The 24,179-nt window shown below is 46.4% G+C and overlaps 7 protein-coding genes across 7 annotated transcripts; 4 read left to right on the top strand and 3 right to left on the bottom strand.

The window, feature by feature from the left end:
* Positions 1 to 1,314: 1,314 nt before the first annotated feature.
* DFJ58DRAFT_843940 (uncharacterized protein) lies at positions 1,315 to 3,849 on the bottom strand (the record flags this gene model as incomplete). The annotated part of the gene is made up of 9 exons (XM_041393022.1): positions 1,315 to 1,591; positions 1,695 to 1,804; positions 1,855 to 2,034; positions 2,087 to 2,410; positions 2,466 to 2,732; positions 2,783 to 3,125; positions 3,208 to 3,301; positions 3,341 to 3,411; positions 3,464 to 3,849. 9 exons carry the CDS (start codon positions 3,847 to 3,849, stop codon positions 1,315 to 1,317), a joined length of 2,052 nt encoding a protein of 683 aa, XP_041240880.1.
* A 534-nt stretch (positions 3,850 to 4,383) lies between these two features.
* On the top strand, positions 4,384 to 6,574 carry DFJ58DRAFT_843939 (uncharacterized protein; the record flags this gene model as incomplete). Its single annotated transcript, XM_041393021.1, has 9 exons — positions 4,384 to 4,722; positions 4,775 to 4,882; positions 4,927 to 5,134; positions 5,208 to 5,418; positions 5,496 to 5,625; positions 5,750 to 5,859; positions 5,915 to 6,011; positions 6,066 to 6,529; positions 6,571 to 6,574. The coding sequence occupies 9 exons, from the start codon at positions 4,384 to 4,386 to the stop codon at positions 6,572 to 6,574; spliced, it is 1,671 nt and encodes a 556-aa protein (XP_041240879.1).
* A 3,451-nt stretch (positions 6,575 to 10,025) lies between these two features.
* On the top strand, positions 10,026 to 13,660 carry DFJ58DRAFT_717591 (uncharacterized protein; the record flags this gene model as incomplete). The annotated part of the gene is given in 13 exon segments (XM_041384375.1): positions 10,026 to 10,170; positions 10,496 to 10,618; positions 10,638 to 10,852; positions 10,907 to 11,125; positions 11,196 to 11,375; positions 11,439 to 11,635; positions 11,696 to 11,903; positions 11,963 to 12,105; positions 12,174 to 12,270; positions 12,323 to 12,502; positions 12,560 to 12,757; positions 12,821 to 13,156; positions 13,217 to 13,660. The coding sequence occupies 13 exon segments, from the start codon at positions 10,026 to 10,028 to the stop codon at positions 13,658 to 13,660; spliced, it is 2,685 nt and encodes an 894-aa protein (XP_041240878.1).
* Positions 13,661 to 15,717: 2,057 nt separating this feature from the next.
* DFJ58DRAFT_843936 (uncharacterized protein) lies at positions 15,718 to 17,424 on the top strand (the record flags this gene model as incomplete). The annotated part of the gene is made up of 5 exons (XM_041393020.1): positions 15,718 to 15,870; positions 15,931 to 16,296; positions 16,362 to 16,580; positions 16,712 to 16,789; positions 16,843 to 17,424. The coding sequence occupies 5 exons, from the start codon at positions 15,718 to 15,720 to the stop codon at positions 17,422 to 17,424; spliced, it is 1,398 nt and encodes a 465-aa protein (XP_041240877.1).
* A 719-nt stretch (positions 17,425 to 18,143) lies between these two features.
* DFJ58DRAFT_731110 (uncharacterized protein) lies at positions 18,144 to 18,799 on the bottom strand (the record flags this gene model as incomplete). Its single annotated transcript, XM_041385992.1, has 2 exons — positions 18,144 to 18,257; positions 18,314 to 18,799. The coding sequence occupies 2 exons, from the start codon at positions 18,797 to 18,799 to the stop codon at positions 18,144 to 18,146; spliced, it is 600 nt and encodes a 199-aa protein (XP_041240876.1).
* Positions 18,800 to 19,171: 372 nt separating this feature from the next.
* DFJ58DRAFT_747584 (uncharacterized protein) lies at positions 19,172 to 20,184 on the top strand (the record flags this gene model as incomplete). Its single annotated transcript, XM_041387535.1, has 4 exons — positions 19,172 to 19,240; positions 19,287 to 19,467; positions 19,515 to 19,839; positions 19,902 to 20,184. The coding sequence occupies 4 exons, from the start codon at positions 19,172 to 19,174 to the stop codon at positions 20,182 to 20,184; spliced, it is 858 nt and encodes a 285-aa protein (XP_041240875.1).
* Positions 20,185 to 20,942: 758 nt separating this feature from the next.
* DFJ58DRAFT_515981 (uncharacterized protein) lies at positions 20,943 to 22,845 on the bottom strand. The gene is made up of 13 exons (XM_041380782.1): position 22,845; positions 22,708 to 22,781; positions 22,538 to 22,642; positions 22,470 to 22,484; positions 22,375 to 22,413; positions 22,279 to 22,307; positions 22,208 to 22,221; positions 22,120 to 22,155; positions 21,900 to 21,959; positions 21,716 to 21,850; positions 21,426 to 21,657; positions 21,320 to 21,374; positions 20,943 to 21,264 (listed from the first exon to the last, which is right to left on the bottom strand). The coding sequence occupies exons 5-13, from the start codon at positions 22,393 to 22,395 to the stop codon at positions 21,070 to 21,072; spliced, it is 777 nt and encodes a 258-aa protein (XP_041240874.1). The 5' UTR covers positions 22,396 to 22,413; positions 22,470 to 22,484; positions 22,538 to 22,642; positions 22,708 to 22,781; position 22,845; the 3' UTR covers positions 20,943 to 21,069.
* Positions 22,846 to 24,179: the final 1,334 nt, after the last annotated feature.

Raw genomic sequence — 24,179 nt, 5'->3', positions numbered from 1 at the left:
ATGATGACTGTCGGCAGTCGTTGTAGCAGTACTCCCCAAGTAATGATGACGACTTACGCAACTTACAAAAGTAGCTAGCATGAGCGCCTTTGTTTGGTGTCGCTCCAATAATAAATCAAAGCGGCTAAGTGAATTTTCTGAATTCTGGCCTATCAATATGAAGATAGCTGTAACAACCTATAGTAGCTGCTCTAACTCCTGCACAGTCGAATATGAGTTTAACTAACAACCTCGAGCACCATAAGATCAGCCTACTACTGTCTTATCCTACCACTCATTTCGCCTCACTCAGCATATCCTCAACATTCCTTGTTATTTGCTTCAACGCACCATTAACCAATATATCTACGACCTTGGTATTCATTTCATAACACTCTTACTCCATTTTCAGTTATTATCAGCAGACAGAATAACAAAGTTCCCTCCTCACACTCGTAGGACTTTGCATGTCCGTCAATGTCAACTTATGGAAACACCATAAACCAGTTGTCCAAGTGCTATCATCTGACAATTCTGTAGCTTGAAATAATGCTGTGACCTTGTAAAGACTTCTAAAGAGACTTGCGGACGTGTTTCCAATACTCATCGTTCCTTTGCAGATTGCCAGATGGGTCACTTGGATGTTAACGGCATCCTTCAAGCTTGGCCGAATGCTGAGGCATGGAGAAGTCATTGGCAAACATGAAATACTGTAGCACAAACTGCTCAATCACGGAGACAAACTCTTCCCTAAGTAGTTTGCTTCATATTCATGCATGTATATCAACTTGTCGTAGGTTGGTCCCTTTCACCCATTTGTAGTGTCTACCCGTTTCTCGTGCCAAAGGTCAGACTCGCATGAACCAGGATGGTGCATCACTTGAGGTAAGCAACACTAGCCCCACGCCTTCGATGTCTACTAAAAAAACATTCAATTTGCAGTCCATTCTTAGATTTAACAATGCTCAATGCATATATCCAGGCAGCATCAGTAAAATACCACGGTTCTTAATTTATCTTAACGAGCTTAAATTTGCTGCCAAGTCAAAATAAGTCGGTCTTTCTCAAAGACCTTAATCTTAACATAAGCCTCTCGTCTTACACCAACACAAGACTTAATAGAACTTGAATTTACTTAAATTTATACAGTAAGACAAATTAAGCTCTAAGTATGCAAGGCCAACAAGATGCAATCAGAGATGGATGATAAAAATAAAATAGGCAATGGTGGGGAGCATGGGATGTGTATATAATGAGCGACAAAAAAAAACGGTGCCGAGTGGCTTCAACGGAATGCAAAGAGGTCAGCAAATACAGTCATCCTCGTCAGGCGCGTCACTGGTGGTAGTCCTCGAGTTCCTGATACTTTTCAGCATGATTGGCATACTGTTGTGCCTCTGCAACAATGCTCGCGAAGGCATCGTCGGAAAGCGCCATGATGGGCCCCATGAGTTTCACAGTCATATGCCCCCAGATAGGTTTGCTGAAAGCAAACTGCTCGCCCTTCGTGATGATGGGGGTCCAAATATCGCCGCCATCGGTCTTCGCACCTTTGCATTTGCCTGCAGGATTCTTGAACGACTTCGAAAGTGAGGTTCCCATCAATGATGAGCTGAAGAGTATGATAAACCTGAAAATAATATTTTTAGACAACTGAACGGCAGAAATTGAACGACTTACAGCAGTAACGGCGAGGGCAAATGCGGCCTGCACACTAATGCTCTCTGGTGTCAAGGTCGAGGATTTCAACACGGCCGAAGGTAAAGTTGAGGTGTGATGTGAATGTCTGAAGTCCGAAAGGGGATCTCCACATGCCCGTCCAGTCCTTCGAACACATAATTAGTTGGTTTCATAGTAGTCATTGTAGCCACTTACCTTGGGAACGAGTCCTAAATTATCCCTGAAAATGATCCGGTTATGTTTCAGCATGGCCCTTGAAAAGTCCTCACGAGCTGCAGGATCCAAAAAATCAGTGTCCTGTGCAAAAAATGCAGTGAGGATGGAGCAAGCTGCAACACCGAACCCTCCACGCCATTCCATGAGACGTTGTTTGGCCTACAAATGTTGGTGAACTTCTGAATGACCACAAAAACAAATATGGACTTACCACTTTTAAAACGGCACCAGATCTGGAGATCTCGTGCTGGATCTTACCCCCGATATATATGGTTCCAAATCTCCTGCATGGTTTCCCTTGAGTCTTCGTATTCAGGACCCCAAGGCTCAATGTCTCCACCAGCCCAGTGTGCGACAGTTGGTATGAACACCCGGCGCCAGGTATTACCATCCTGGCATCCCTCAGGAAGGTCATCATTCTGGTACTGGTGATTGGCGCCACTGCCATCGTGGCGTGACATGGCACTCTTGCTCTGTAAGCTCTGTCTTTGCTCGTTTCGAAGGGGGGGGGCTGGCTATTGATGCTGACGCCGGTCTATATTTAGCGGAGAGAAAATGAGAGGGGTATCACAAAATAAGTACCGGCTTACTGAAGTTGTCAGGTGTTTGGTGCCTTTTTCTGACACAGGGGCAGGAGGTGGTGATGTGTCCTCGCTCTTGCCAAAGTCAATGTCCATTGACAAGTCAGTAGCGAGCTCAGTCAGGATGAACCTGGCAGTGGCTCTGGATGGTTGCGTAGAAGGGGGGGCACGAGGAGGGGGGGAGGATAAGGACTCAGTCCTTGCCATTATTGGTGCACGTTTCTTTGGTCGTGATGGAGGCGGTGATAAACTGTTACCACTGACTTCCAATATATCCTGAGTGGGGAGTGAGAGTGATGCAAATGCACAAAAAATAAAAGAAATACTGTTGAAGTCGTTTGCCTGGCACCAGGCTTTTTGGTAGCCTTGAACGCAGCCTCACACTCAAGTGAATCGTCCTCATCCTGAAACACTGTGGTAGGTTCTTCAAGATTGCCTTGAACATTGTTTGTGGGGTGCGGGCTGCCAGTGGGATTAGTGCTGGTGCTAGCCACTTTCGAGATCTTTGAAACAGCAGTCGAGGTGGTGATTGAGGACACCCGTCTGTGTGATTCAGTGCGAAGGCTTTCAAGTTGAGGGTGGAGCAACTTGCTTGTTGCAAGTTTCTCAGCCCAGTCCTTTGTTTTCCCCACCCCCGCATAGTCGTCCTTAGCTGCGCAGACATCCGCACTGAATCGATTGAGGTGATCGAGATGAAAAAGAGTCGTTTCGGTGAGTAACAACATGGCAGATGGGAACAATAATGACTTACACTCCTTTCTTGCCTTTCTGGTCACCACGTGCTGTTGGATCAGCCTGATCTGATATATCGACCTTCGAATTCTGATTGTAACTCATGTTGATGCCTGTATTATTAACACTTCACTCAGCATGGACAGCCTCACGATATGCTGTCTTCTGGACATGCTTATTCCTCAGCTGCACCTCTTCATTCTCCTCCTCCTCCTCCTCCTCACTGGATACCACATAGTCAGTCTCTGTGTATGGTGAGTCTCCTGAAACCTTACCTTGGATGAAAGTCCTTATCGCCATCGTTATTGCCTGCAGCTACGTCCTCCATTTCGACATCCCCCATCTCAGCTGCTTCTACAATCTCATCATCATCTTCAATGTTCGGCTGGCTCACCTTCGACTTCAACACAGGACGCGCCCGAGGCCGAGGCTTTGGCGCATGCAAAAGGATCTTCAAGTCCTTCAACGCCTTCTTGTCTTCAATAGATGCAATCTTCTCGGTGGTGCGTTGATCAGTGGCTTCTTTCTCCTGCCGCTCATGCTCAGCTTGGTCGTTGTCTTCCTGGATTTGACGAGCAGTGTGCCTTTTCCTCTTGTCCTGGAGGAGGATCTCACCAGGATGCTGGTTCGCATTTTTAGGACGAGTGTTTGGGTGCACCATTGTTTGAACGGTCAGGCTTGTGGAGGAGAAAATTTGGTGTAAGGTTGAGCGGTCACTATGGACTTTGAAACTCTAAGTTATGTGTCGCACACCCTGTTTTGTATGTATTATATTACATTCTCCCTAGTGTGTTTGCTAATGGTTTGCGCTTTTCAGTTAGCCTCCCATCCATCATGCCAGACGAGATCCCTCATGCGCAGCTCAAACGACGGGCGTTTAGTGCCCGCCGCATCCAGTGTCCCTACCCAGGCTGCAAACACTGGTTGAAAAATACCTCTGGGCTGAAACTTCATCAAAACTCGGCCCATAGCCACTCGTTTACCCATCCTGAATCGCAACGCACATGACACACCTCTGTTGAAGAAATCGAAGATGAAGAAGCTCCCAGATGCACCAACAATGAGCTCTGGGAGTCGAAGCATGGACTTATTCGTGATTATCACGAGACACTGACTGGTAAGTCAATAGTTGTGCTGTGGTGCCAGGCTTGTATCTGATTAATACCTATACCCACAGGTTGTATTTGTGACGAGAATGGCAACTTTGTTGATCCTGGCACTCCTCCTCCACCATACACAGCAAAAAGTCCTGACGACTGGACTCCGTATCGCAACTGACTGGAATTCGAGTGCGCAGGATTTCATGTACACTGAAAACCAGATGTCCGCTGGTGATATCAACAAGATTCTCCACCTGTGGGGAATCACTCTCGCTGTTCATCGCGACGATCCACCATTTGCCGACTACAAGGACCTGTACAATACTATCGATGCAACACCGCTAGATGATGTCACATGGGAAAGCTTCTCCCTGAAGTACAATGGCGATAAACCTGCTGGAGAGTGTCCGCTTTGGATGGAACAGTCACACGAGGTTTGGTTCCGGGACCCTCATACCGTTGTCAAGAACATGCTCATGAATCCAGAATTCAAAGGTGGAATTGATTATACGCCCTACCCGCAAATTTCAGGAGAAGGATGAGCAGCGCCGCTATAAGGATTTCATGTCAGGAGACTGGGCCTGGCAGCAAGCAGTACATATTTCGTTTCTGTTAGTATATTCTCGTATTGATGTCAGGTACAGGACGAAATCGCACAGGACCCACAAACGCATGGTGCGGCTTTCGTTCCCATCATTGTAGGCAGTGACAAGACGACAGTGTCTGTCGCTACTGGTCAAAACAACTACTACCCTCTATATCTCTCGATCGGGAACGTTCACAACAACGTCCGGCAGGCGAATCGCAACGCATTGGCTCTGGTTGGATTTTTGGCGATCCCTAAGAGTATGTACCTGATTCTCTCCTAATCTACTTTGAAGCTCACATTGTTGTGTGCAGCGGCAAAAAAAAAATGCAGATGATATTAGATACCGCAAATTCAAGAAGCAGCTGTTTCACTCCTTGTTGTCGAGGATCTTTGCCAACCTCAAACCTGGAATGACGACTCCAGAAGTCACATGTTGTGGCGACGGACACTACCGGTGCGTTATATATGGCCTTGGACCCTACATTGCAGACTACGAAGAGCAGGTAGTATTGGCATGCATGGTCAAAGATTGGTGTGGAAGGTAAGTGGCTACCATATCCTCAGGACACCGCCTGTTCGTATCCGTGTTCATGACCCCAGTCTCATTTGTATTCACAGATGCCTTGCATTTCCTTCAAGTCTTGATGAAGGAGGTGTTTCTCGGTCACGCGAACATACAGATGTGCTTGTGGATTCTGTAGATTTTGGTATACTTTGGGACGAGTATGGTATCATTTGCAAGTTAGTGGTATGTTTCCCCCCCCATATCATTTGTGCATTGTTGAACTCACAGTCACACTCCATAACCCTTCACCAATGACTTTCCTCGTGCCGACATTCACGAGCTCCTTGCCCCCAACATACTGCACCAGCTCATCAAAGGTACATTCAAGGACCACCTTGTTGAATGGGTGGGTCAGTATCTCGAACTCACGCATGGCAAAACACGCGCTAAGGCAATTGTAGATGATATTGACCGAAGGTATGTTTTTTTTTCAATCTGCCGCTTCCTGTTGTGATAACTGACAATACACTAGAATTGCTTCTGCGCCACCCTTCCCTGGCTTACGATGCTTTCCACAAGGGCATGGATTCTCGCAATGGACCGGCCACAACTCCAAAGCTTTGATGAAGGTATGTTTTCATTCACTATCTCGCGTTTATCAAATTTACACAGCTGTTATCTAGGTCTATCTACCAGCAATTGAGGGCCACGTACCAGATGATATGGTTTGGGCATTTCGAGCCTTGCTAGAGTTCTGTTACATCGTGCATGTGAACATAGTGACAGACGACACTCTCGCAGCGCTGAAAGATGCCCTTGGGCGTGTTCATACTTACCAGACTATTTTCCAGACTACCGGTGTCCGCATTGACATTTCCCTACCCCAACAACACTCTCTTCTTTACTATGAGCTTCTCATCCGAATGTTTGGTGCTGCAAACGGCCTGTGCTCGTCAATAATGGAATCAAAACATATCAAGGCGGTAAAGCAACCATGGCGATGTTCAAACAAGTACAATGCACTCAGCCAGATGCTCCTTACGAATCAGCGCTTGGACAAAGTCGCAGCAGCAAGAGCTGATTTCACAACGCGCGGCATGCTCAAAGGGTCTTGTGCCGTCAGCTACAACAATTCATTTGGTACGTGGTCTGTTTATTTTAATTGAGTTTTACTCACTGAATTTCTAGTTGAGAAGCTAGTGCTGCCGAAGTTCAGTTCCATCCTGGTTTTTTCAAGATAATTGAGGACCAAGAACCAAACCTCGGTCAAGTTCACACAGGTAGGGTGGACTCTGGGCTGGACCACTTCGAACGGGTTCACAATGGTCAGGTTCAGGTTCGGACCAGTTCGAACTGCTGAACGCGATATAATCATTTGCAAAATTCGAAATACATCAATAACAACTATTCCACAACGGCGAGCTCAGCTTGCACCGCTGCGGAGATGTGGCCTTGACGATACGCACTCTTCAACAGTTGAAGTGCCTCGAATGTCGTTGGTAGCAAGGAGTTACGACGAGTAGTCCCGGTGATACCACCGCTCGAGAATGCCCGTTCAGATGCAATGGCAGACCCTTGAATAGCGAGGTAGTCTTTTGCAATGCAAGCCATAGTGGGATATTGAATAGAGTGATGCTTTGAAGAAACAATAGTTAGGTTGTGAGGGAGAATGATACGATGAAATGAACTCACACCCCACCATGCCACTACATTATCGACTTCTTCCAGCGGCGCAGCCAGATAATTGTCGAGTTCCTGGTGAGGCCTTTGATGAGCTGCATCATCTGACACACGAGTTTTGATTGTGTCACGCATCCAACTGTGCCCATACGAGCCTTGGTGAGAGAGTGACGGTACAACAACAGAATGTGGCGTGACAGATGTCGAAGAAGGGGCGTGATAATACTTGTCAAACTAGATAGGTTAGTACAAAGGTAGTAGATCAGCAGGAACTGAAAGGACTTACCACGTTCTCGAGGCGTTTCATACCATCATTGAAGTCCTGCAACAACCATTTTGCCTTGGCATATGCGACTTTGTAGTTGGGATCAAGGGCTGTGCAAACTTAATCAGAAAGAGATGGTGTAACATAAACAGTTACATACCAAGGCAAATGAAGTAGACATCCGTGTCATTTGTCTTTCAATACCACTTGCGAAGATTATCCAAGCCAGACATGATGGACGCTGAAACGACATTGAACTTTGATGAACCGGCCATGGTTTCCCACGTCTCTTGAAGAAATTTGAGAACAGGGATGGTGGGCCATACTGTAGGTTCCTGGGTGGCAGAGAAAGTCTGTTGAGCATTGGCAGGTTCCTGTTCACCTGGTCAGTATTAGAAATATCACATTGAAGACAGAAACTGACCTGGAGCACATCTCAAATGACCTCCATGTTCGACCACTCCTGCAGCGTGAGTTTGAAGGCTGCGTATGTTTTGCCCTGCAAATTGGGAACTTCGTCACTGTCATCAGCAAGTTGTGTGAACCGGTTCACTCCCTGATTAACATTAGTTAAATTCCAAGTATTAGAAAAGAAACAACAAACCTTGCGCAACTGAATAATCCGCTCCAACATCTTGAAGAGGGAAGCCCAGTGTCTCCTAATCCATTTGAGAAGCTCTCGATTTGGAACGTTAACCTCAGTGCAGCACTTGTTGAAGAAGACACGTGCTTGCGGGGACTTTCGGATCTGAGTAACGAGTGCGAGAGCTTTTCCAACAGCGTCAGCAACATCAAACTCGGTTTCTTCCTCGTCCTGTTCTTCAGCTACCTTCTTAAGGAGAGAACTTGCCTGATGTAGGATCAACATCCTCAACAAAATGTTTTGCAGGCAAGATGGAGTGCGTGCTCCATACAACGGACACGACACTCAACAGAGTTCCAGTTCTTGCCTGAAGGGTCAATGACCTTGGCAACAGCCTGGATAGCGGTATCATTGTTGGTTGCATTGTCGGCGGTGAACCAGCCAATCTAGGATTGTAAGGAGCCATGTAAGCACAAATGAAGTGAGGGAACGAGAACGAATCAACGCACCTTATCACAAATGTCATAATCTGTGACGACTTGCACTAATATGCTGCCAATATTGGCGCCACTGTGATTGCCCACAATGGGCTTGAAGGCAAGTTGCTCGGTCTTGAGCTCCCACTCACGAGGCTTGTCAGCAGGGGCATCAATATAGTGTGCGGTGACGGAGAGGAAAGGATCGCCAACAAGTGAAGTCCATGAGTCGAACGTCATTGAAACCTTGCTATCAATATGCTGAAGCTTTTCCTTAACTCAGCTCCACAGCAACTCGAGCTCTCTCCAAAACCTCGTCACGCAGTTTAGTACGATGAAGAAGGTGCTGTTCAGTTAGGCTTGGCCGAAGGTATTGGAGGAGATGGCAAAATGGCCCCTTATCGACAAGTTGAAACTGCCTCGTCCTCGGCTACTATGAGCTCAACAATGTAGTCAGTTAGGCCGGCCTTGGTGAATTGAGGTGGCTTAGGGACAAGAGAGCAGTCAAGTGTTTGCTGTGTTGGACGAAACGACTCAGATACATACGCATGGTACCAGTCCCGGAGGATTAACCTCCGGGACCTTTTTGTCTTCTTCTCTTCCTCTTTCGTCCTTATCGAATCTCATCAACTTCAACACCATATTGCCATCACCGGTGTCGTTGTCACCGGTGAACCTCTCCATACCGAACATTCCGAGTCTCGACGGTTATATATCTTGCTCATACGTAGTGTTACCTTAGCATTGTCTTACACGTCCGCTGAGGTACGTATACCACGATTACCAGTATTCAGTCTTGCTAACCTGTATCCTAGACATTGTCTAGGTTATAATATATTAGCGTTGTCTTACATGTCCGCTGAGACATTGTCTAGCTCCACATGCTGGACGGCACCAGATTCTTTGACAGCAGCTGGAATAGCACGTTCGTGCATCATGACTCCCTGCTCGTTGCAGCGACTTTTGTATATCGGGAAGTGACACTTCGGATTGCTGGACAAAGGTACATTATGTCGGAAATTTCCTAAGTCGGTTGCAATCACGTGCCTCTGAGACTCGATTCCAACCGTATTGATACCGAGTCGAGATCTTTGCACCTGAGTTCTATTATTGATACCCAATAGAAATATTCATACCGAAGTTGGGACATTGAAAGTGAGTCACATAATTGATACCGAGTTGTACCTATCATTAGTAATGATGCATCAGGTTCGATTATGTATTATCCGTCAATGAATCACGTCGCTGTTACAGTGTTGCTTCCTACCACCATCCTCCCTCAATTTGCCCTCAATCCTGCTTTTGACGCACCGAGTCACACCTCAGACCGCTTCGACTGTCAAATTGCACAATTTCAATAGTTTACAAGGTGCGTTATCACAGTTGTCAAGTCTTATTATTAGACTGATTTTTAGTATGAATGATGTTAGAACGAATATCCAGACCCTCAGAGCTTATCATCACACACTCAACTCTATCGTTTGAACCCAGCATCTCTCCATCAGACTCTGCGAAGACTCAAACAGGTGAGTCTCTTTATAGTATTTAATTTACCCCAGGCCTATTAATAATAAGACCTTCAACGAATTTTACCAGGCGTCTGAATCTTGGACTTGCCACTGGATCAAAACTGATCTCGATGCCTTCTGACCCCACACCCCGGACGTGTTCATATTGTAACACACAATACTGTCGTCGAGGATTCCGAACACACGAGAATGCTTGCCGGAAGCGATACAAACAAAGAAGAGAGGACATTGAGCTTGCGAGGCTTATTCAACAAGGTATGTTCATTGTTTCAGACGTTACGGCTTCATGCTAAAAATACTAAATGTAAACACACTGTAGAGAGAGAACAAGTACAGCAAGGTAGTGTTTTTGTTGGCGAGAGACCATCTGCTTTTAGTGAGTCGTGATCGTCTCGCGACCTTAATCACTGATCCTAACTCATTCGACCACTGATAAGCTGCCCACGATCATTCGCAGGACATCAATAACGATATCGACTTCAGTCATCCAGATGATACTGATATAGGACAGGCGTCTGAACATGGTATGTCTTAAAACCATTCTGCGCATCCGAGTTTGCAACTTTCATCTGTATTTTAGATCATTTGCCGCCGTCCAGAACGGCATCACCTGTATCTCAATTTGAAGTTGATGATATACAAGTCCGGTACCACCCCAACAGCGGGTGTCCTACACAAGTTTACCACTTCGAGGATTATAGATGTGGCCCCCGGTGCCCCAGCAGCACCTCCAAAAGTTGATCCTGAGCCCTGGCGTCCATTTCGCACTCGTATTGACTTTGAAGTGGCCGAACTTGCCCATGAAGCTGCACTAACTCATGAGCAGACGGACCGGTTCATTAAACTCATTCACCGCAGTAGATGCGAGTTGTTTACGCTTCGAAATCGTAAAGACGTGCGGGACACGTGGGATGCAGCCTCGTTCAAGTTGACTCCTGTCTGTATCTGATCACTCTGCGTGTAGAATATGTCCTAACTTTGAATACCATAGTTTATGAAGGAAGAGGTTGTCGTGCCCTTCCAAGGCATTGATCAGACCTTTCCATTTTTTCATCACTCACTATGGGACTGGGCGGTGGACCTACTTCAAGATCCTGAAGTTGGTCCACATTTCGTTTTCGATGCCCAACAGCTTTCGAAGTTCGATGGCGAAAAATTCATTCGGTATATTCATGAGCCTTGGACTGCTAATGCCTTCTGGGAACATCAAGTATGTGGTGCTATTACTCGTGTTACAAGTTCAATGTGCGTCTCGGTATACTAATTGAATATCATAACAGTCGAAGATACCATCAGATGGCAAACCACTTGCGTTTGTCCTCTACGCAGACAAAGCCAAATTATCATCCTTTGGTCGTGCAAAAGGTTATCCGATAGTTGCGCGGTGCGCTAATCTTCCTGCTGCTGTTCGTAATGGTGAGGGCTTGGGTGGTGGGCGAGTTGTAGGTTGGTTACCCATTGTTAGTAGCTTTTGCTTTACTCAATGATTGTGTTATCACTAACTAATACTGGCACTTCAATAGGTAAAAGAAGACAAGAAACATTCCAAAAAGCCGGCCTTCGTCAATTTCAAAAACGCGGTATGGCATACATCGTTTTTGATGCTGCTTGCTTGTCTCGCGCCACTATCGAAGCTCGGATCTCCTGTTAGATGTTGGGATGATGTTGTCCGCACTTTCTATCCAATAATACTGATACTATCTGCAGACTATGAAGAGCAGTGAGTGATCTAAATGTTACTAGGTAGTATCTGAACCTGAATGTTTGTTTGTTATTATAGAGTCGTGATGGTGTTGATTCGTGGACTCATGGGAAAGTTTCCTTGCCCTGTCTGCCTCATTCCTCGTGAGGAGCTCTCCAAGGGACTAAACACATATCGGCTTCGCTCATCTGGAGATGCAAAGGCATTACGTGCTCGGGCTCGAGACTCTATGACAGCGGAAGTACGAGAGCAGATATTGAGCTCCGAGAGCCTCCGTGATGTCGATGTAAGTCTTTCACCTCGATTTTGTTTCATTTCGTCTAACATTACCACTGTCACCGTCAGAATGCATTTGACACCATGGAGCACACTGATGTCTACCAAGCTTTATCGTTTGACAAACTTCATTTTAACGATGAGGGAAAGTTCGATCACCTGTGGACGGAATTGCAAAAATGGATCACTAATTCTGGTCGGCAAGCTGCAGTGTTAATTGATGCCTTGCAAGTATTTCTTTGTCTGTAATAGGTACATAGATGATAATTTACATTGCCAGCTTCGAATCGTTTCCACATTGGCGAAATTTGAATCATTTTGACCAGGTGGTGTCAATATCCTTTGCTGATGGAACAAAATACGAGGATATATCAAAGGTATGTATATCTAATTTCAAGCTTTCGATCAATTATTCACTTCATTTAATAGCTGATTGTTTTCGCTGCCCATAATGTATTCAAACATGATCTGGACCCACAGGCTTACCTTCTGCTTCGTTGTATTCGGAGTTACGTGGAATTCAACACGTATGCATCGCTTGAGGTCCACACCGAGGATACGATCAGGGATGGCCGAAATACATTGTTGGAACTTACTGAACTCATGGATGTATGTTTTGTTGTGTATGTCATCAATTGACGCTACTAATTCAGATTGACGAGTCAGATATATATCAAAGATACAGCAGACTTCCTAGAGAAGTCATGGAACTTTCCCAAGATGCATCTTTCCGCTCATCTCTTTGATGACATCGAGGCAAAGGGCGTCACTCGAAACTACAATACGAAGCCGAATGAGAAAATGCACGGCCCACTGAAGGATGCTTATCAAGATCGCACAAACTTCAAGAATTTCGCAGAACAGGTAATGCACCAGCTTCTTAGATACAATATGAATCGAGTGCTGATAGAGCAAGATGCTCTAAAGATTCTTCGATACAACCATGATAGCTTAGTTGCGGAATACATTCGTAGCAAGATGGAGTGCCTTGATGCGCAGAATTTCGGTTCATCAATCGTGCCTGATCCATTGGAGGCTGATTCAGATGGGCTCGAATCAACTGAACCAACTGACACGCAGCATTTTAGTCTTGGTTCGCAGCAGGCAACCAAATCATTTGCAGAGATTGAAGCAGCTAACGCAGGCGATGCAGCCTTTGATCGATTCCGGATCAAACTAAATGAATTTTTGAATCGTGCATTCGCTGCTAATGGTATACCATTTCCCAATGGAAGACGTATTCAACTTGCTGCGAATGACATGGTGCGTTGAACATCTGCAGCCCTTGAATAACATTACTGATAATATCTCACCCTTGCTCAGATAACCGAGTTCAGATTCATCAAAGTCAGCTACGAGTCACTCGTTGACTGGCGAATTTCCGTGGACTATCTCCGATGTAATCCAATGTTCCATGGATCCCCTCGATATGATTGCGTCATCCTGCAGGCAGAATCTGGTCCCATCTTCGCCAAACTGTTGTTAGTCTTCACCTGCATAGTTGGGGATGTCACTTATCCTATTGCACTCACACTCCCATACGATCAACCGGTGGGCGCTCGACCGCGGAAGGATAAAGACTTCAAATTTTGGCGAGTCAAGGCGAAGCCCAGAGCCTCTGCTGAGTGCTTTTCGGTCCAGTCAATAATCCGCGGTTGTGTATTGGCAGAGGATAGTTCGAGAGCGAACGAGTTCTTGGTTGTTGATACGACTGACACAGATATATTCCTTCGAATGAAGGAGATTCGTGCAGAGGCTGGTTATTAATAGGTTCGTCACTCGTCTACCATCACCCTTATTCTTTTGACGCATCCCTCATGAAACTTCACACTCGCAGCCCTCACGCAACTTCATGCCTGCACCTGTTCATGCCCTCACCCCGTCACCACCATCCCACACACATTCTAGCACCCTCGAACACCTGGTGTTCCGCCCCAGTCCACACAGGCAAGTGCCAATGCGACGGCAACTGAATGCGAGGAGATTGAAGGATCGGGGAGTTATTATGATGAGAGGAAGTCCATGGTTCGTCCATCCTGCGTCTCCCTTTTGTTTGTATGGTTCAATCCTGCCTTACATTTGCCTTTCCACCCTTCCCCTACACTTACACACTTCACACCCTAACACTTTCATTTTTGCGTGTATACTACGTCCATTTCATTACATCGTCATTGTGTCACTTTGCGTTCTTAGTGTCACATTGAATCTACTTATTGCTCTTGGGGACTCAACCATTCACCTGCACTTGCTTGTGCTGGCCCCGCATGTTTATTTAACTGGGTCCAGTATCATAGATTTCCCTGTTCGTGCACCGGCAGCAGCACGAGTCTGGGAGCTCACACTGTATGGTGACCAAACATTCACATCTCCACTCACCATGGAAGATCCGGCTGAGATAGCATCTTCCGCGCCGGTTTCACATGTGGTGGACTTACCTACCTCGACCTCTCAAGCGCACCTGTGACTAGAGAACTTCTCATTGACGTCTTCAAGCCACAGCTGAAGTTGCGGCCACTTGCTTGTTCAGACTAGCCTAAATTAATCTAGATTGGGTCAGGGCCAGACCTGGCATTGGCACACCTCGAGGCTCGGCACAGAAGGCAATGGGCCGCTGTGCACCCCCCCCCTCCCACACACACGCACACATCCACACCAGTTGTGATAACCTCCTGCTCCCATGAGCTTCGGAAAATGGGTGTGTAGTAAGTCGGGAAAGGTCCTTTACCTAGGAAATCCTTCTTGACCATGTCCTCAAGCTCCCTTGACATTCCCGCTCCAGATACTGACACGTCTCATGCTCCATCAGGTTAATTTCGCGCAATTGGAACATGCCCTGCGCCATGATACATGGAGGAGGCAGAAAGGGATTTGTGTTAGGAGGAGGGGTTGTCTTTGAGGGAGAAGGGAGAGTGTAAGTTGGGTAAGGTTTTTGACCTACTAAATCCTTCTTGACCATGTCCTCGAACTCCCTCAGCATTCCCCCTTCAGATATTGACACATCTCGCACTCCTGGTTAATTTCGCACAGTTGAAACATGCCCTGCGCCACAATATGTTGGTGCCAAAGCAGCTGGAGGAGGATTCATGGTAGGAGGAGGGGTTGTCTTTGAGGGGGAAGGGAGTTTCAGAGCATAAGTTGGGTAATAATGTCCTTGACCTATGAAATCCTTCTTGACCATGTCCTCAAACTCCCTCAGCGTTCCCCCTTCAGATAAGTATTGACACATCTCGTGCTCCAGATATTGACACACCTCGCGCTCCAGATACTAAATTTCGTGCAGTTGGAACGTGTTGAATTGCTTATCAGGGATATTATCACAGTAATAATAACTGCAACAGTGAGCATGACGGTTACAGCATTATGTAATAAGCTGACATCGTGTTTTTTCGGCCAAGTCCGTTGGTTGCAATTTGGTTTCAATTTGGTTCCAACATCCATGCATCGCTGATTCAGAGCCTTAGACGACGTTTTACTGTTGCTCATTGCTTGTTAAAATGGTGCGTTCAAATTATGTTGCCCTTTTACTCATCTCTTGTGATTTCAGGTCTTTGCAATGCTGAACATTGATATGGTCCAGGCGACGCCACACTGGTAAGCTAATGCCTCATGTCTGATTCATATCACTTTCTGACATGCTATTACATATTATCAAGTACATTATGCACGTAAGTTGCCGCATGGATCATCTTCCCTTGGTGCCGATTCTGAATCAAACGCTGTTCGGTTGTCAACACACAGCAAATTTCGACTATAAATTCCCCACCGCCCATCACGCATCATTGTGGCCACCAGTCTCCCAATCTACTGCGCAAATCCTGCCTATCATGCCCCAGCACACTCCCCATCAAGTTAACGCACCTGATAACTCTGACTCGTCTGAATATGAATCAGACTCTGGTCCTGGGTCTGTCGGCGCCTCGTCAATTAGCCAGCCATCGGCCTTGAATGGTCGGATGCCGCGACATGAGGACATGGAGGTATGTTTCATTCCTGCAACTATGTATTACGATATGCTCTCCTAATCATGGTCCTTGAAGATCATCCGGCGCTTACAACTCGAAAACCAAACGCTCAAGAACAATAATCGTGCTTTAGGCGAGACGAATAAGACATTATCAGCAAATCAACGGCGATCGTCTTCGAGTACCCAAATTCCAGATGAGCTTAAAGCTTTTGACGCTGAACTTGCAACTTTTTCCCGCAAGTATGGTATCATTGCAGAGATGTTCCCACCCACGCACCGCATCCTCAAACTTCCTGTGCCAAAGCCTCCACCTGCCATCCTATCTGGGAGCCGCTATGCAACCAAGAGCGCAGAAGAACTCTGTCTTATAACAGAGCTATACTCGCTTCTCCCAGATCATCTCCATCGCTTTGTACCGACTACTCATTTCCAATCGTTGGTATGTGGTCTGAAGTTCATTGTTATGTGATCTATTATATTGACTATTGGTATATAACACCACAGCTGGGACAACATCTTCAAGGTGGTCGCTCAAGTGAGATTGGCAAGTTGCGAGTGATGGCAGGGCGTATTTTTGGCCTTGATTCTTCCTACTTCGACACCAGTTTTACGAAGCGAGATACAATCCCCGACATCCAGAACTGCTTGGTCAACCACCTTCGAAGTTTCCACCCGTCCTTTTTACGAGGCAAGAAATGGACCCAACGATGTCAACAGTTTTCGGTAACTGGGAACCGCTCGCAAAGGTATTTTTGCTATGGCTGCCTGAAGAAACTGTGCTTGTACTAATGTGTGTATAACAGGCGATTAGAATTGTAATGTTCGGAAAAAATTCACTGGACATTGTTGGGTAGCCGCGCGCTAAGTGTAATGCTCGGAAGTGGGGCATAACATCATGCACCCCCGGTCTTCTTGCCTGGGGCTGGGTCGCGGTAAGTTGTCCCTTGTTCGCTATCATCCGTTCTCAGTGTCTAATGATTTTTAGTTGATTTTTATTCTGTCCTCGGACACTTCATTCACTAAAGATGGAGTTGGTGCAAGATCTCGACTACCGTACGCAGCCATGTTCACGGCCTACAAGCAACTATGGGTCACACTTTGGGAAGAGCCCCGCATTATTTCAATCCGTCAGAAAATCGACACTCACGTCTGGCAGTCCTCAACCTCGAATGTTGCAGCTTCAGAAGCCGAAGGCGAAGATTTCACTTCTGACTTAATGCGCTTAGCCCTTGCTAATGCTGGCCGCAAAGATTCAGATTCTCCGACTATCAATGAAGATCCCGCACCTCCCACAACCTCTACTTCACCAACAATTGACACTCCAGTTGTCATTGCGCCACCTGTCCCTCCCACTGTACAAGCTATCACCCCTGCAACATCACTGCAGGCCACTGAAACTATCATCAACCCAGTTCCCATTTCCGCCGCTGTTCAACTTCCAGTCTCGCTCACAGGCAATACCAATGTGCCTATAGTTGCTGTTACCACACCCACTGCACTTGTACCTGCCGCTGCTGTTACTGCGCTCGTTGTGCCTGCTGCAGCTGTTACTGCTGTTGTTTACTGATGGACCAGCAGTTTCTGACATGCCTGGCAATGGGGAGATCACGTCACAAGCTGTAGCCTCTGGGTCATCGTCTTCTCGACGGGGCCGAGGCAAAAAGGCTGGGGTACTTGCACCAGTTTCATTGTCAGCTGATACAGCAGGGCAGCAACCTGGTCGGCCAGTGAGATCCCGCAAGAAGAAGTAGTAGTGGTAATAGTAGAGGATTATACATATTAGGTTGAATATCTGAATCATTTGAATGGCTATATTGTTACAATGAAATTTATTCTGTCTCAAGGATGTCCGAATTAACTTGAAACCTACGCATGTTTATTCTGACATTATTGAAACACACCTTGAGATTTGGATCGTAATCCAGTTTCAATGTTGCTATTATTACCCAACTTGGTTGAAATTTTGGTTGAAAGGCTCGATTGTAACCTAATTGGAACATAATTGGAACGTGAGACTCTTTTATTGCATCACGTTGAGACCTAGGTTTGTTATTGGGTCATTGCAACACGTTGCAAGGCCATGAAACCTAAATAGGAAATTTCCGACATAGTCAAAATACAAGCACAGTTAACAACGCATCACCTACTGGGCAATGTGTGTACGGCGCGTTGAAATACTGCCTTTAAAAAACATTGTTGAAGAGGCACCTCCGCCTCCCTGTAGGACAAAAAGGCAAGTTAGAAAGCGCAAAGAAGCACAAAGAAAGTGTCTAACCTGCAAACATTTCACCACCAACCATCTTTGCTTTCGCCTGTATGCACATTCTTGTGGCCTTTCTCTTCTGTGAATATTGTCCAGAGGTCAGCTGTGCGCTCGTCCTTTTTCAAGGCTTTGCGATGCTGGATTGAGCGTGAGGACAATGCGAGGACAATTGAAAAGGTAAATGAGTACATACATCTCTGTCAGCATCTCCAAATGCCTTGGTATGCTCATATGCTTCCTGGTCTTCTTCGGCATTGTCTAAATCAGCAACGGCCTCATCAGCCTCGTCAGCCTCATCAACCTCGTCGGCCTCGTCAACCTCATCGGCCTCATCATCGGGCTCAACAGTGTTTGTAGAGACAAGGGCACGTTTGGTGACAACAGGTGAGATAGCAGCACCTGAACATTTTGCGGGGACAGTACTGCTTGCTGCTTCTCGCACCTTAGCAGAAGGCTTTGTAGGTCGGCCAGAGCGGCGAGCACCGGCAATAACAGTAGCAGGCTTCCGGATTGGGCCTACTACAAAGGAGTCGAGAGTACGATGAGAGGGCGCAGAGGAGATAGCTGAAGAGGATTTGGGCTGGGGAGGGATGGGGGCATCATCATTGACATCATGAAACCACGCGATTTCTGATGCATCCTTCAACGTGCCATTAGCATTGACTGCAGGGATCGACATATTTTTGACGAATGAACTGACCTTGAGATTCCCAAAGCTTTTATCCTCCGCTGGGCCCGACAGTCCGCATAAACAGTAAGACCAGAACAAACTGAAAAAATGCCATTAATCGTGTCAGACATTGTCAGTGATAATCGCGGTGATGAACTTACAGTATCACTGGATGAACAAACTGAAAACATGGACCAGAACCAATGGTGAATAAATGTCCAATAAATGTCAAAAGGTTGGATGGCTGGATGAATGACTGAGAACTGACAAGAAGCAACGGTGAATACATGTCAATAGTTTGGACTGAATAAACGTCAGTAGTGAGTTCGAACTGGTTCAGACTGGTCTGAACGCGTCCAATATCCATCCGACACAGTCCGAATGAAGAACCTACGTAGGGTTCGGTCCCGCGCCACATGTCGGACCTATAACCGGACATCAGTCCCGTTCGTAAAAGTTCGCGTTTGAACCTTGGTTCAGAACTGAACGGCGGCAGCACTATGAGAAGCCCTCATATATCGACAACGACAATGGAGACCCAGAGGTCCAACAGAATCGAGCGCATGCAGGAACCAATCCCTTCGCTATCGAGAGTGACGACTTTGATGATGTCAAGGATCAGGGCGTTGTAGATGATGTGGACGTCATGGCTAATGTGCAATTAGCGCGGACTTTTCGTGCGTATCCAACCCTTCACTCACCTTCTTTGTTAACACACCTTCAGAACGAAAACGCGCTCGTACCGTTGCCGATCTCGCGGATGAACTCGACATTGCATCGTTCCCGCACCTCATTCGCCTCTTCCTATACGACCAAATCCACACGGACAACCACCATTCTTCTGCCGACGTCCCACTTCGCGACTGTCCGTCCTACACAGGACTAATCAAAATATTTCACTCCGCCACTGCAACATTTATCGCACCCAGTGATCCGAGTGGAATCACTGGTATGCGCCGTCCGCACATTCGTGTTGTGCCTTCGTGGCGCAATGGACCGGCTCGCTTCGACTGCGCCTTCATCAACACGGACGATAGGCACGACGGAATGTTGAGCATGGATGTCGTTCGAATTTTCTGTTTTTTTTTTTTTCTTTTACTTTCACTAACAGTCGCACATACCCATGTGCTCTCGTTCAATGGTTCCATCGCATCGGCGAGGAACGAGACGAGCTCACGGGAATGTGGATGGTGGCACCATCTTTCAACGACGACGGCTCTCGCGAGTTGTCCATCATCCATATTGACAGTATCATTCGCGGTGCTCACTTGCTCTCAATATTTGGTACCCAGCTCGTACCACGCGGCCTTCGATTCTACGATTCTCTGGATGTATATCGAGGATTCTACGTAAATAGGTTCATTGATCACCATGCTTTCGAGCTAGCATCTTAATATAATCATTTTTTTTCTTGCAATGCTTAAGTTAAAATTTTGTCTTAAAAGTGCTTTAATTGTCTGAGTGTCTTTGTCGGCTTGATGGTAAGACACTCAAGTTGCCCTCCAAGTCAAATCGAAGCCTTGAGCATCTTGACGCACTTGGGCGCCAGACCAAGTAAAATAAGTTCATAATAAGTTAAATTAAGAACCGTGGTATTTTACTGATGCAGCACACGACTTACTGAATACCCAACAGGTCACGGTAAGAGTATCTCTGACATGACCGATGGGGTAGAGATCTTATACTTTGTTCTGGACCAGTGTCTGGTTAGCCATCCTGACCGTGTCGTCTTTCAGCGATGGCATCGGGAACGAAAAGACTTCCACCAGCCGATACGCACTACTGAGATCGAGTACGTGAACCTCAGCATCAGGGAGAGATCCCTGCTCATGGTTCGCCAAAAGCTCTTGTATGACTTATATATACTTCGCGACTTACATAAATAAGTACCATGACAAAACCTTGAATAAATGAAAACCAATTCTCCTGCTCCATGCACACTACCTGCCTTTCGCAAAAAGGGTCTACAGGCGTCACTTGAGTGATGAAGTAATTCTCTGAGGGCCTGGAATCACTCATCTTCTAGCGATGGCATCAAGAGCGAACAAGCTTCCACCACCCGCTGCGATCTTGACAGTACTGAGATCGAGTGCGTGAACCTCAGCGTCGGGCAGAGATCTCTACTAGTAGTTCGCTAAAAGCTCTTGTATGACCTATATCTACTTCGCAAGTTACATAAATAAGTACCACAACAAAGCTGGAATAAATAAAAACAAATTCTCCCGCTCCCTGCATACTACCCGCCCATCGCAAATCAATCATAGCGAGCATCTCCTGCACTACACACTACTGCTAGTTGACACATGGACGCGTTCCTGATAAGTCATGGCGATTGCTGTGTCGTAGTTGGCCACGAGCTCAGCATGGTATTCTCGAACACCGAGGATCAGGCGTGGTCCCAGCACAAACAACTCCACGATCTGGAATATTTTACGGACACCAAGATAAATCTGAGTATCCAGGGAGTATTGGTCCTATAGAAATTATGAATCATGGTCGCATGTAGAGGTCGGTGACAGCTCGACATACCGCTGAGAGCGTTGGAGAAAAGAAACCAATCTGGAAGCAAGAGATAGCCAAAAAACTAGCACGTGCAAAACGTCAGCAGAACAAGACATTTACACCATGAGCTCACCTTGCAAAGTAACTAACGTGAGTTTGCATTAACACTGTGAAACAGTCCCTAATAATACCTGTTGTTGAGTGTTGTCGTAGTTCATGGAAGTGCTTTACAGCAATCCAGACTGCAAGACACAGCGCAAGGACCTCCCATACAGTGTCAAGCATCCAAGTCATGGAAACCATAAGTTGGGTATTTCCCGCATAGACATTCAAGCACTGATGGATGCCGGAGAGAACCAATTCCTCTGACAGTGGTCGATAAGCCCGATGGCCTTAGACATTTTATACATGATTGAAGCTTACCCCCTAAAGTCTGCATCGTTATTATCGCGGACATCACTGCGTTGGCGATTCTGATGGCCAGAAAGATGACAATGAGAAATATCAGCATCTTTCTGGATCGCTGATACATGGCATATAATCGAGCGATCATGATGACTTGCATGATGCTTCAGTCACGTTAATATCACGGAGGTGCATAGCTCACCGCCCAGTATTGCATTTACAATGTCACTCATCCAACTACATGCGTTATACACGATAAGGCCTGTCAAATCCAGCAACATTAGTTATCAGCTTCGGAGGCTCGAAACAAACTCACAACTGTGGGAGTCGTTATGTTGAACCAACAAGTTGTTCAAAAATCTCACTCACCCCTGCATGGTGGTTCAGTTTGGACGGGAATGGAAGGTATCAATGTGTAAAACTCACTGTATCCGTCGTCGAAATTGTCGGAACATTGACTGTATGCCGCCCGTCACAAGAAAGAAACAGAGTGTGTGCGAGGATACATGCCCAACATGTACATCCTGATTGTGAGAGATGGGGATGAGCGCAAAATCAATGGCTTAAACATCCAAACGTACACAACATATCCTATTCCAGCATATCGCACCTAGGATATTTGAAGTCAGCAAAATGTGGACTTGCTAAGCGTAAATATTGCAACCCAAGGTACATACACTGAGATAGAGAAAGGTCATCAGGGACCACCGCTGCCTCTGCCGTGAAGAAGTTGTATCTTCACGTCGTTTTTTTGACGTGGGAGTCCGCTCACCCAGATCAATTCAACCTATAACACAATTCTAAGCAAGTGGACTGCCCCAGTAATCGGGACTGACGTACCTCTTGTCCAAACGTAAGCGCTGAGAATACATCAAGGATATCAGTGGTTCTTTTATACTCAGTTTTGCTCACCCCAATCGTACATTAGCCCAACAGAGGCAGCAACTGCGAAATTGGAGTCAAGGTGAATCAAATTATCACCATCATCATGCGTCTGACTCTCCACGAACCGATAAAATAGCTGAAAATAAATTTCCCATTGATGAATGGCCACCAACTGGAATCATTCGAGACCAGAGTCATACTATTAGAGGATGAGAGTGAGCGAGCGGGAAACTTGGTGGACGTATAACGATCGCATTCGTACTTGATATACTACAATCCAGCGCTTACATCACCAAAGTGAGATTTGAATTTGAGGGATGACATCTGATTCATCGAAGTAAGTGCCTCGGCCTGAATTCCTGTAGAAAGACAATGCGTATCCAGGGTAACCGATGAGATCAAGTTAAATGCTGTAGGTGAAATCGCAAAGCAGTGACTCACACGGAATATTTGAATGCTGTAGAAGATCGATTGGAGAACAATTTGTGATTTTGGCAACGTGCTATGTAGTGCGATATTTAGGGCGTTCTTGGCATTGCCAGGTTCGGCCCAATAACGACACTACCATAGAAGATCGTAGATCTAACACAGGTTTGAACAACGCCCAAGCACTTGTGAAGACGTTTTCTTAGCAATGTTTGAAATTCGCTCTACTCACTCGATGCCGATGCTTAGTCACAACACGAGCGAAAATCCACAACCTTTCTTCTAATTCATGTGCGCCCTGATAAAATGCGACCACAAGTGTCATATCCAGCTTCCTGTCATAGGATATGATCGACAGGTGGGGCGATGAGGGCAGTCGTACGAATTGAAAGAAGTGGGAGGTGGTATAAATCAGAATGGGGAGTCTAGGACGCGATGAACAGAAGTCAGACATCTTGAACAGACCACCTTCAGCATCCACGTGCATGTCACAGGAGCTTGCGAGGGCTAAAGTGGATGACCGGCTCAGAGAAGACGAACATAGATGCTGAAACAGAAGTGCCGAACATCGAGTTAGAATTCGAGGACGCAGTGAACTTTCAAATGTGGCTCTGGGAAGCGTTGATAAGCTAGGTGACGAAGGAGCAAGTGAATGTTCCAAATTGGTTGAAAGTGCGCTCAACTCGGTGAGAAAGGCCTTGAAAATGAATAGTAGTAAGTGGGTAGTAGTAAGGGGAAGACATACCGAGAAATGCTCTCCTTATAATTAGATGCTACTCTTGCGTGTGCCATGTCGAGCAGCGTCGTGGTGATGGAAGGAGTGTCTTTGGCAGGAATGATACCGCTGACTTTGAACTCCGACTTTAGTTCCAGAACATCATCTCAGGGAACCCGCTCGATCGTTGCATAGCCGTATCTTGAAAATATCGGCCAAAGCTCGCCAGCGCCAACACAAGTGATCGGGTATCTCATCTTGCATTCGATCAGCTGTCCATACTCCTGCACACTGCGAAGGCGCATTTACTTGTAAGAGGTGTAAAGCCTGTCACTGGGGCACTCATTCCCAAGATTGTCATGTCCTCGTGTCCATTATCACTGAACCGACTCGGAGAATGTCGCCTGCAGAAGGACAAGAGAGCCAATGAGCTCCTGCTGGCAGTTGCAGAATCGC

Source organism: Suillus subalutaceus (assembly GCF_016647625.1).
Source record: "Suillus subalutaceus strain FC151 chromosome Unknown DFJ58scaffold_99, whole genome shotgun sequence".
NCBI classification, from domain to species: Eukaryota; Fungi; Basidiomycota; class Agaricomycetes; order Boletales; family Suillaceae; genus Suillus; species Suillus subalutaceus.
The sequence above is the reverse complement of the archived record's forward strand: the minus strand, read 5'-3'. Positions and strand labels throughout refer to the sequence as shown.

Excerpts from the sequence above, each read along its gene's own strand:
- DFJ58DRAFT_515981 (XM_041380782.1), bottom strand. The coding sequence starts at position 22,395 with ATGACCTTTCTCTATCTCAGT. Across the intron at positions 21,851-21,899 it reads TGTAAATGCAATACTGGGCG|TCATCATGATCGCTCGATTA; the intron begins GTGAGCTATGCA and ends GCATCATGCAAG. Across the intron at positions 21,375-21,425 it reads CACGTTAGTTACTTTGCAAG|TTTTTTGGCTATCTCTTGCT; the intron begins GTGAGCTCATGG and ends TGCACGTGCTAG.